The following is a 12,545-nucleotide window of genomic DNA, read 5'->3' as shown; positions in this document are numbered from 1 at the left end:
GCAGCCGGGCAAAGTGTTCGTACCCAGGGTGGGATGGGTCTCTGGAGATCTTGGAGGCCTTCCTGAGGCAGCGTGTGTTGTACAGCTCTTCCAGAGAGGGGAGGGGGGCGCCGGTGATCTTCTGGGCTGTTCTCACGACTCTCAATGGTGAGTGTGATGGGTCCGGTTTTATTGAGGGTGGATTTGGTGCCGATGAGGATGACTTATGGTCAGACTGATACAAGCACTTGGCAGTAGTGTTAGATAATAATAAAACATAATTTCTGTAACATCCATAGGAAGCTACAATCATTAAATAAACAGACAGTATTATGTCAGAATGACAAGGACAGAAACACAGGCAGTGCTGATTCATTCAACTGTGCAGCTCCCCCCCTTTTCTGGCCCCGTCCTGAGGGGCGGGAGGCAGGCATGACTAATCAAACACAACCCCTCTACACTGAGCCGTATACTGTTGTTGTCAGCGCTGTCTCTTGTCCCAAGGAAACAGTCAGTCGGGTCCCTTCTGAGGAATCAAGCAGATCTCTGGCCATGGCAACCTCAGTTACACTCAACACTGGAGCGAGCATGCCGATCGTGGGCTTGGGAACATGGAGGGTGAGAAGGCTTCTTTTTGGTTAGGAGAGTTTCTGCTAGCTTTAGTCATGTTGTTGCTGTGATCAAAATGTAAATGTGTTCAATGTTAAACCAACATAACGGTTTATCTCATATGACATCATAAGGCATCACTTCTCTCTGTAAGTGCAAGTTGATAACAGCTCATCAATCTGCTGCTTCTTTCCAATGTTCACATTGTCATCTCTTCAAAGAAGCTACAACTCGTGCATGATCATGTCACGGTCTCTGCTCTCAGCAAAACAATGTAGAATTAGGGCTTACATATAATTAGTGTTGTTCCGATACCGATACTAGTATCGGCATGGCCACCGATACGCACAAAAATGCTGGTATCGGTATCGGCGAGTACTAACAACAACAAAAAATCCGATATTTTTTTTATTTTATTTTTTTAAGTACTAAAGTTATTTTGTTTGTAAATGTTCACTTGCTGTTGCACTACTACTACGACTGTTTTATATCTTAAATGGATATTGCACTGATTGGCATCTGTGAGCCACATTTCAGGTTTTATAAGGGGTTGATTTTCTTGTCACCATACCAGGTAGACAATAAAAAAAAGTTCTATAGTATTCACTCTCTGTTGGTATTTTTTCCTGTTTTACAAAGGTTTTGAGCAGTGCCAGACTAAGTGTTAGCAATAATTTTACATCGAGGTGAGTATGCGGCTCAAAAAACATGTTTTTTTGTTTTGTTTTTTCAAACGCCGTGGTATCGGATCGGTACTCGGTATCGGCAAGTACTGCACGGTCAGGTATCGGTATCGGTATCGGGATCCAAAAATGGTATCGGAACAACACTACATATAATGTTAACATGCTCAGTACTGTCTCCCTCAAAGTCACATTTAACTTTGACAGTTGATACTATGGTTACCTAATCTATTCTGCTGTATTGTACACCACGACTAAAGACCTTACTAGGGACCCTACTAAACCCTCTAACCCTTACTCTAATCAATAATTCCTCTAAAACTCCAGGCCTCCATAGGAGGAAAAGTAGCAGAAGCCGTGAAGGCGGCCATCGCCGCCGGCTACAGACACATCGACGGGGCGCACGTGTACGAGAACGAGGAAGAAGTGGGAAGCGGGATTCACGCCATGATCGACCAAGGGGTCGTGAAGAGAGAGGACCTGTTTGTCGTCAGTAAGGTGGGTGGTCACCAGACGTGTCTGTGGAAAATCCTGAAATCACAGATTTTAGAAAAGCCACTCTCTGTCTCTCTGTCTCTCTGTCTCTCTCCCTACAGCCTGGTTTACCAAGAGGTCATGCATGCAGATAAGAAAGCATGTAATCCAACCAATGTACGTAGGATTGAGGCCAACGACATGCCAGTACTGCTTTTCCATCCGTTATGGCTGTGTGACTAATCGGGTTGTTGTACTGTGTAAGCCTGCTGAGCTAAAAACCCACAGGAGGTATTAGTTTGGGAATCTTAGACCAAGTCAAGACCAAATCACCTCCACTGCAGCTGTAAATACTACTCACTGAGATGGGTCGTCTGCTATCAAGTCTCCAAAAAGTGTAGCATCCTTTAAATTCAAATTAAGCTGATAACAATATATGTGATAACAATATTCACTGTTTTTCCCAGTGTTTCATATGACTGTTTCTCCCCAAAGTTGTGGTGCACCTTCCATGAGAAGTCCCTGGTGAAAGGAGCTTGTCAAAAGACTCTGAGTGACCTCAAGCTTGACTACCTGGACCTCTACCTGATTCACTTCCCTATGGGCTTCACGGTACAGACACTGAGCGAACACTGTGTGTGTGTCTGTGTATAATGTGTGTGTGTGTGTGTGTGTGTGTGTCCGTGCGTTGACACGTGTGCATTATCCAGATTTTAATGATCGCTACCATTGTTGCACATAAACTATGACTCTAAAACGGAAACACAGGGAAGCATACAGTATGTTCTAATGTAACATTTACTACGACATACAGGTTTTAAACTGTAGTAACATTGGAAGTAACTGTTCTCTCAGCTTGTATTGTATCCTTGGTTATAGTGAAACAAAATGTCCCACGGTAACTAGTTTGTCTGACACTGCAGTCGGGAGACAATCTATTTCCTGTTGATGAAGATGGACAAGTCATTGCAGATGACAGTAACTTCTTGGACACATGGGAGGTAATACAAATGATGGGTGTTGTGGTTCTAAAAGCCACAATCCTGAACACAGACAATACTAGATGGTATTGTAGGATTTTGACAGTGGAGTGAAATAGAAGTGTTTCTCTAATACCAATGTTGACAATATGTTTAAAAGGCCATGGAGGAGCTGGTGGATGCTGGTCTGGTCAAAGCCATCGGAATCTCCAACTTCAACAGCGAGCAGATCGCGGCCCTCCTGAACAAGTCAGGCCTCAAGTACAAGCCTGCCATCAACCAGGTAACTTACATCAACCAGGTAACTAACATCAACCAGGTAACTTACAGGCAACACTTGTTAAATACAGCAGGGGAGGATTGTATCAAAGACTTGTTGAATCATCTCCCCTTTACAGGAAAGCCTCACCTTAAAGTGTGTGTGTGTGTGTGTGTGTGCGTGTGTGCCTCCAGGTTGAGTGCCACCCCTATCTGACCCAGGAGAAGCTGATCAGCTACTGTCACTCTAAGGGCATCGCTGTGACGGCGTACAGCCCCCTGGGCTCCCCAGACAGACCCTGGTCAGTTCACACACTCTCACCACAATAATACTTACGAGACTCACTGCAATCTTACATTAAAGTGCCATTTTATTGTGTACTGTGCTTGGAGGAGTAAAATACCTTTTCAATGTAAAGAGGTATACTGTATACTGTTGTAAAGACTTAATCAAATCTATTTTCCAAAAGGGCAAAAGCTGGGGACCCATCTCTGCTGGAGGACCCAGAGATAAAGGCCATAGCTGATAGGTACAACAAGACGACTGCACAGGTGCTGTTTAACACGGGTGTCTGATACCGTTCCTCAGTCCTCCCATGTCTCCTCCACCAGCCTCCCCTGGAAACCCTGTGACTTAACACTGACCTTTGCTCTAATTCTGCATAAAGGAATGCAATAGACACACAGCAGTCGGAATACCAATCAGACTTTTTTGTCCTGAAATTCAGCTCCCTGCCAAAATCCATTTAAAGGGATACCATGCAGTGTTAGGGAATTAATGTATTAACTACATTTACTGTAGACAGCATAAGAATACATGCGCGATATCAGGGTGTGTTTGGAAATTACATGGTTAAAGAGTAAAAAAAATGTTTCCGATGGTTCAATGTTCTTCCATCAGGTTCTGATTCGGTTCCATATCCAGAGGAATGTGATCGTCATTCCCAAGTCATCAACGCCCCATCGGATCAAGGAGAATTTCCAGGTAAATCTTAACAATCATCCAAAGAACAGTGGGAAAAGGAATTTTACTTTTGAGAAACATGGCATTAGCATAACGTGATCAAATAGAAAGGACTTAATCTGGAAATCAGGATCAGTCAAGTCAAAACTGTCCATTTAAATACATGTCAGAGATATGAAAGAAATGTATAAACCAAAATAAATGGTCTGAGAACTTTGTGTAGAAAGCTCTATAAAATTCTTATCAAATTAAATCAATGTTTATTCAATAATAACACAATAATATAAGTGTAAATAAGGCAATTTGTGTAAGATAAAGTTAGCAATAAAATAAATAATGTTGTTGCACCAGAGCCAACCCATGCTGCCTGTCTCTACAGGTGTGTGACTTTGACCTGAGTGACGAGGACATGAAGACCATCCTGAGCTTCAACAGGAACTGGAGAGGATTTGCAATGGACTGGTGAGGGGGAGAGAGAGAGAGAGAGAGAGAGAGAGAGAGAGAGAGAGAGAGAGAGGGAGGAGTGGTTATGAGAAAAGAAGAGGTGGTGAGGGTGAGAAAGATAGAGGGGAGATAGTGCCTGTGTGTTTTTAGGGTGGCAGTAATGAATACCCTGTCACCTACTAGCTCTTTATCGCCTCCTTCACCACAGGGCCAAGAACCACAAAGACTACCCAATCAGGGCAGAGGACTGAGCCTTCAGGGAAGAGTGTGTGGCTGGCAGAGATGGAGGAGACGACACACACCTGACCAACACATCCCTGTACACTACCTCAGATCTGCAGTCCTCCAGCCTGGAGCAGATGCTGGGGAGGGACATATATTATAGACACACATTCTGTAGACATGACAGCAGCTGGTGAAAGTGGGATGAAGTCGTCAACTGACCAAATGTTCAGACTTTTATTCTGAAAAATTTAAGTATATTTCAACGTTCTTGAAAATCAACGACACACTCGCTAGTCAATGGATTCGGTGAGTAATCCCCACTTCTACCTAGGGGGTATTCCATCAATGTCACTAAAGGAAAATCCAGGCTTATTTTGATAAATCCCGCGAGACTTTTTAAAAATAAATCATGCGGGATTTATAAAAAATAAGCCTGGATTGTCCTTTAGCGACGTTGTTGGAATACCCCCCTAGTTTAGTGTAGAGTAGTGGGAATTACTCACTGAATCCATTGCATTGCAATGTTTTGGCTTGATTAGCGAGTGTGTTGACATTTATTTAACATTTTCAGAATAAAAGTCTGAATATTTTGATGCTGACTTGTTCCCGCTTTCACCAGCTGCTGTCACATACTTACACTGCTGCTACGCTGAGATGCCTGACATTTACATTTGGGGCATCGAGCAGACGCCTTTATCGAAAACGACTTACAACAAATACATTTGTCTAAGTAAGTGAATCATCTAGACATCAGTCATCATAATAAAAAAGTAATCCCGGCCAAAACTGCATTTTGACTGCATCAGTCAGCAGTCAGCATGCGAAGTAGCATCTATCTGCGCTCGGGCGCAACGGCGAGGATTATACCACATTTTCTTCTGTTCCTTCTATGGATTACGGATTTGTACATCAAATCACCACAGAACTTGCATCTTATGGAGAAGGAGTCAAACTTTGTTGGAAAAGGTGAGACACATAGCGACTTTTATCTCCACGCCGCAAAGAAATGTTTGGGCTTCGGAGCAACAACCATTCACACGACGCTGACGGCGGACCGGACGAGAAGAAACAAACCCCCGACAGGTAGAATAGACAGAAGAACCGTGATATGGCTCTATCTACTGCTCTCGGGAGACATACAGCTGAATCCCGGACCAGTCTCAACCAGACAAACTTTGCGTTTAGCCAGAGAACAAATATATTTTTCCCAGGCAAATGCTACGAGCATAAACATTGACGCCATTGTCGACAAACCGGTTAGTTTGCCGGCAACAACAGACTTCCAGGATTCAGACGTGGCTAGCAAAACAATGGGTAGATATGCTAATAACATTACCCCCCCACCTATCTTCCACCAGCTAGCCAGGGAACACAGAGGCCTCCCCCACCCGGTGACGAACCCCCCCCCACCACCCGGAGACGAACACAGAGGCCTCCCCCACCCGGTGACGAACCCCCCCCTCCCCCCTCCCTCCCCCACCCGACGACGACCCCCCCCTTCTCCACCCGGAGACTCTACAACGGAACCGTTGAACAATGGGCGCCCCCCCCCACCCCCCAATCCTCAACGTGACGATGACCAGAATGGCGGAGACTATTTCCAAGTCAATGACATAAACTCTCTATTTGGACACAGCAGCAAGGGCCTGCATATTGTTCACCTTAATGTGAACAGTCTTGTGCCTAAACTGGACCAAATCAGAGAAATGTTCCATGACAGCAAGGTTCATATTTTGAGCTTCTCTGAGACCAAGTTTGATGAATCCATCAAAGACCCAGAGATTGAAATAGTGAACTACACAGTCATCAGAAACGACAGGAACAGGTATGGGGGTGGTGTCTGCATGTACATTCACAACGATATTATCTTTAACACCCGTGATGACCTGAATCATGACAAATTAGAATCTGTTTGGGTTGAAATTATCTTTAACAAAGCAAAACCGGTGCTGGTTGGTACTATCTACAGACCTCCCGATCAGAATGATTTCTATGATATTCTTGAGGGGTGCATGGATGACGTTGACTGTGTGGAAAAGATTCTTATTGGAGATTTGAACACGGACATGCTCAGAAATGAAGCATCCGTTTTCAAATCCTTCACTAGGTTTTCTGAATTGCACGGTCTCCGTCAACAAATTACCAAACCCACTAGGGTGTGTATTTCTACTCAAACCACCATAGATCTCATTCTAACATCGGATGAGTCCAAAATCTCCAAGAGTGGGGTTATTGTATGTGGGCTAAGTGACCATTACATGATCTTTTGCACTCGTAAAAAATATAAACCCAAGGCTGGCGGTCATAAAACTGTAACCACTAGATCCCTTAAATCCTATTCTAGTGAGGCCTTAAACCATAAACTGGAGAATCAAGACTGGTTTGATGAACTAAAATGCACACAGGTTGAAGAGGCATGGCTAGGTTTCAAAACCAAATTCCTAAATATTATTGACAGTATAGCCCCCATGAGAACCACCAGGGTTAAAACCCGATCGGAACCATGGATGAATTCGGACATTCTAAATGCTATGAAAGTCAGAGACCTAAAATGCTCTGAAGTTCAAAAATGCAAATCAAAATTAGTGAAACACTTAAACGAAGATCACAAAACCCACTTTGAGAAAATTAAAAAACAATGCAACAAACTATGCAATCAGGTAATTACCATGACCAAATCTGCTAAGAAAGAATACCTCGATAACAAAATCGAAGAAAACTTAAACAAACCACGTGACCTTTGGAAGCTACTTAATAGCCAACTAGGTTGCAGTCAAAAACTCAAAACCAGGTCTACAAACATCAGCATAAAATCTGGTGATTCTCTCCTTACAGACAAGCTGGATGTGGCTAAGTGCTTAAACACTTTCTTTACAACCATAGCCACTAAATTAGTTAACAATCTACCACCCCACTCAGGGCGTTATGGTGTAGAGCACATCCGTGAGTTCTACAATAAACTGGGTGTACGCAATGATGATTTTAAACTCTCCATGGTGTCAAACGATGAGGTGTTTAAAAAGCTAGGCGCTCTACACTCAGAAAAGGCCACGGGCCATGACAATATTCCAGCCAGATTTCTAAAAGACTCAGCTGCCTCCATTACCCAAATCATCACCCACATAATAAACCTCTCCATCAAACAGGGACACGTCCCCCTTGACTTTAAAATAGCAAGGGTAACCCCACTGTATAAAAAAGGAAGCAAATTAGACCCAGGCAACTACCGACCTGTTTCTATTCTTAATTCCATCTCGAAACTTATGGAAAAAATAGTTTATGAACAGGTCGATAGGTACCTTACCGAAAAAAAGCTGATGTATGAATTTCAATCAGGATTCAGAACATCCCATTCCACTGACACATGCCTTCTCTATTTGAACGACCACATCAACCATGAGGTGGACTCGGGCAAGTACTGCGGCATGGTCATGCTGGACCTCCAGAAGGCCTTCGACACAGTAGATCACCACATATTGTTAGATAAACTGAAAGCAATTGGGTTCGATAGAACATCGGTGAGCTGGATGCAATCCTACTTAGAGGGGAGGGAACAGGTGGTTAGTGTGAACGGAACACTGTCCCCCCCCCTCCCGGTGACCTGCGGCGTTCCACAAGGAAGCATTTTGGGACCTTTACTGTTCCTAATATATGTGAATGACATGTCATCAGCATGTAATTGCAATTTGTTCCTGTTCGCGGATGACTCGGCTCTGCTGGTCTCTGACAGGGACATATTGCAGGTGGAAAAAGCGCTAAGCACTGAACTGAGTAGAATCTGCATCTGGCTAGCTGACAATAAACTATCAATACACCTAGGTAAAACTGAAACCATCCTATACGGATCCCCATCTAAACTCAGAAAGGCTGAAAATTTTAAAATAAAAGTGGGTAACATTAATATCACAAGAAAAGAGGATATTACATACCTGGGCTCCATCTTAGAGGCAAATCTTTCCGGAGATAAAATGGCAGCAAAAGTAATCAAAAAAGTGAACCATAAAACTAGATTCTTGTACAGGATATCCTCACTTGTCAGTAAAAACACACTGAGGACCCTATCAGGAGCTCTCATTCAATGTCACTTCGACTATGCCGTAACATCATGGTACTATAGAACCACAAAGGCCCATAAAACAAGACTCCAGACAGCCCAAAATAAACTGGTTAGGCTTCTGCTAGGCCTCAACCCTAGGACACATCTAACCGCTGCTCATTTTTTGAGCCTTGATTGGCTACGAGTAGTTGACAGAGTGCAGCAGCTTGCACTGGGCCTGGTCTTCAAGATACGCTACACCACAAAGACACCCAAGTACCTGTCAACATACTTCCAAAAAGTGAACAACGTCCACACATACAATACCAGAGGAAGCTCCACGAACCACGTTCAACCGCGTTGCACCACAAACAAGGGGTTAAACTCGTTTGCAAACTATGCAGTAAAAATGTGGAACGCCCTTCCTATAATCTTAAAGGAGTGCAAAACACTGCCCACCTTCAAAACCACTCTCAAAAAACACTTACAGGAGGCTGCAATCCGTAACTGGACCCTCTAAATCAAAAATCAGATTAAAAGACCCGAACTACCCACTGTACATACTTTGTGTTTTGTCCCCCGCCCCCACCTGTGGTGTATGTCCCCACCTGTCCTACCCGCTGTACATACCTTATGCTTTGTTGTATTGTTCTTCCCATGATGGATGTATGTTTATCTTGTAGATAGTACTAGTTATTTGTCTGTATTATCTTGTAGATAGTACAAGTTTGTTTTGTCTGTCTTACTTGTAACGATGAATTGAGAATCAAGGACCCCAATTGAAATAAGCCAGTGGCTTTCTTGGGTTTTTATCCTGTTAGTTGACCTTGTATGTAATATGTACTTTCATGTACCTACTTCTGCAAATCTTCTAATAAAGTTTTCAATCAATCAAAAAACATAGACACGTTGTGTAGTTGTGTGACACACGTTGTGTATTTGTGTGACACACGTTGTGTAGTTGTGTGACACACGTTGTGTAGTTGTGTGAGGTCTCACCACCATGTGAAATAGAGGGGCCTGAGCAAGTAGTGCTGAGCAGAGTGAAAATGTACAACTCAGAATACTCTACATGAATTCTTACTGTATCTTGTCTCCAACAATGTTTTTGAGAAAACTGTTGTGTTGAAATATGAATGACCCAAAAAAAAAGTGTTTAATCTAATACAGTAACAAAACTAAAAAACAGTTCACACATAAACTGAGAGCACCTGAGAGCATTATGATTATGCAACAAGTGAACAATGAGTCAATATCAATGGAGATAAGTAATTTTTAATTAATTGGTTTATCATCTTAAGGCCAGGAGTGTGATGGTGTGAGGGGACGTCTTCCTCTACTCAGGTCATCACATTGGTAGTGATGAGAGTTATCCCCCAGACAATGCTTTGAGTGTCTAGAGAAGTGCTTCATAAGTCAAAAATCATTGCAGCTTTTTTTCATTGCTGTCTCTCAGGCTTCAAATCTTGGGGGCTCTGTTTAGTTACTATGCAGAAAAGTAACAAGCGACCAATCATAATGACATTACAAATATTTAGCCAATCAACATTTAGCCAATCGGCGTCCGAACCAGCGCTCTGAAATACGGATTTTCCCGCCTCTGAAATCATTCTCTCTGTCAACCTGAGGAGAAACTCCATTTACGGAGGTCGACAACAATATCAAGTTGTAATTTCGCAGGTAGGTCGCTAAACAATGGTTTAAAAGCAACGTTTTTAAATTATTATTATTATTACGAAGAAAATCAACATTTCCACTTGTTCAGTTTGAAGATAACTTCAGTTCACAGCTAAACGTTTAGCTAGCTAGCTGAAGCCTGTTAGTTCGTTGGTTAGCTGCGACCAGCGAGGTAACCACGGTTACCTTAGAGGTTTGATAGTTAACCAAAGCGTCTAAACATATAGCTAACTAAGTCTTATTTACTTTCATTTCCACAGTGCTTATCTAACGTTTCTAATGTCTGTTATGTTCAGTTAAATTGAAGTTCGCTGCTGACCCGCCAACGAACATGGATGATGAATCAAGCCTTGATAGGTGAGGTAACCTCAGAGGAATATGTATGTTTATGAAAACAAAGATTAGAACAAATGCAAAACAAAGATGTATAACAGTTAAAGGAGTTAATTTATGGAATACTTTTGAAAAGGAAATGAAAATGTGTAGTACACTAAAAGGATAAAAAAAAATACCAAGTTGTAGAATGTTGTAGAATGTTGGTAGAATGTTGGAGAATGTTGGAGAATGTTGTAGAACGTTGTAGAATGTTGTAGAATGTTGGTAGAATGTTGTAGAATGTTGTAGAATGTTGTAGAATGTTGTAGAATGTTGTAGAATGTTGGTAGAATGTTGGAGAATGTTGGAGAATGTTGTAGAACGTTGTAGAATGTTGGAGAATGTTGTCGAATGTTGTAGAACGTTGTAGAACGTTGTAGAACGTTGTAGAACGTTGTAGAACGTTGTAGAATGTTGTAGAATGTTGGTAGAATGTTGTAGAATGTTGGAGAATGTTGGAGAATGTTGGAGAATGTTGTAGAATGTTGTAGAATGTTAGAGAATGTTGTAGAATGTTGTAGAATGTTGGAGAATGTTGTAGAATGTTGTAGAATGTTGTAGAATGTTGTAGAATGTTGTAGAATGTTGTAGAATGTTAGAGAATGTTGGAGAATGTTGGAGAATGTTGTAGAATGTTGGAGAATGTTGTAGAATGTTGTAGAATGTTGTAGAATGTTGTAGAACGTTGTAGAACGTTAGAGAACGTTGTAGAATGTTGTAGAATGTTGGAGAATGTTGTAGAATGTTGGTAGAATGTTGTAGAATGTTGTAGAATGTTGGAGAATGTTGTAGAATGTTGTAGAATGTTGTAGAATGTTAGAGAATGTTGTAGAATGTTGTAGAATGTTGTAGAATGTTAGAGAATGTTGGAGAATGTTGGAGAATGTTGTAGAATGTTGGAGAATGTTGTAGAATGTTGTAGAATGTTGTAGAATGTTGTAGAACGTTGTAGAACGTTAGAGAACGTTGTAGAATGTTGGAGAATGTTGTAGAATGTTGGTAGAATGTTGGAGAATGTTGTAGAATGTTGGAGAAAGTTGTAGAACGTTGTAGAATGTTGGAGAATGTTGGAGAATGTTGGAGAATGTTGGAGAATGTTGGAGAATGTTGGTAGAATGTTGGAGAATGTTAGAGAATGTTGTAGAATGTTAGAGAATGTTGTAGAATGTTGTAGAATGTTGTAGAATGTTAGAGAATGTTGTAGAACGTTGTAGAATGTTAGAGAATGTTGTAGAATGTTGTAGAATGTTAGAGAATGTTGCAGAACGTTGTAGAATGTTGGAGAATGTTGTAGATTTTGTAAGGCGATCAACTTCTCCAGAATCGATTTAATTGAGTCGTCACTTACAAGCGAGTTCGTTTAATCTCAACGAGACGTCCTTGATATCACTTCTTAAGATAAAATTATCCAATCAAATATTAGGCACCACTACTGAACTGTTCATTAAGATAATATTTATTCAAGCACATCAGCAAGCAATAATAGTTCATTTCCATGGAAAAGTGGTCCCATCTAGTTTCACCTCCGCAGGCCCGTATCAGCTAGCCGTCAACAAGTTAACTGCAGAAGCTTCACCAAACAAGCCTGTTATGTTCAATAATGGAGACTGAACTCAGAGCTTCAAGTTGGAACTGGTACTCCATTTATTCAACAACGTGTGTAACACATAACGTAATACGGCACTGTAGTAAAGTCCAAACTGTCGTAAAACTACAGACGTAACATTTCCCCCCCCCTCACACAACCTAGGTGTGATATTCAGTCATGTAGTCACGCAAGTGATCGGGCCTGTTGCGTGCTCGAACCAAACGTGGCTCTGGTGCAGCCACAGCCACTGGTG

The 12,545-nt window shown here is 41.9% G+C and overlaps 1 protein-coding gene across 1 annotated transcript; it reads left to right on the top strand.

The window, feature by feature from the left end:
- Positions 1 to 531: 531 nt before the first annotated feature.
- Positions 532 to 4,642, top strand: LOC308164472 (aldo-keto reductase family 1 member B1-like; the record flags this gene model as incomplete). The annotated part of the gene is made up of 10 exons (XM_080538555.1): positions 532 to 597; positions 1,599 to 1,769; positions 2,241 to 2,357; positions 2,669 to 2,746; positions 2,886 to 3,008; positions 3,179 to 3,285; positions 3,454 to 3,535; positions 3,885 to 3,968; positions 4,327 to 4,409; positions 4,600 to 4,642. The coding sequence occupies 10 exons, from the start codon at positions 532 to 534 to the stop codon at positions 4,640 to 4,642; spliced, it is 954 nt and encodes a 317-aa protein (XP_080394681.1).
- Between the last annotated feature and the right edge of the window lie 7,903 nt (positions 4,643 to 12,545).

Source organism: Nansenia antarctica (assembly GCF_963989245.1).
Source record: "Nansenia antarctica genome assembly, chromosome: 8".
Lineage (NCBI taxonomy): Eukaryota > Metazoa > Chordata > Actinopteri > Argentiniformes > Microstomatidae > Nansenia > Nansenia antarctica.
The sequence above is the reverse complement of the archived record's forward strand: the minus strand, read 5'-3'. Positions and strand labels throughout refer to the sequence as shown.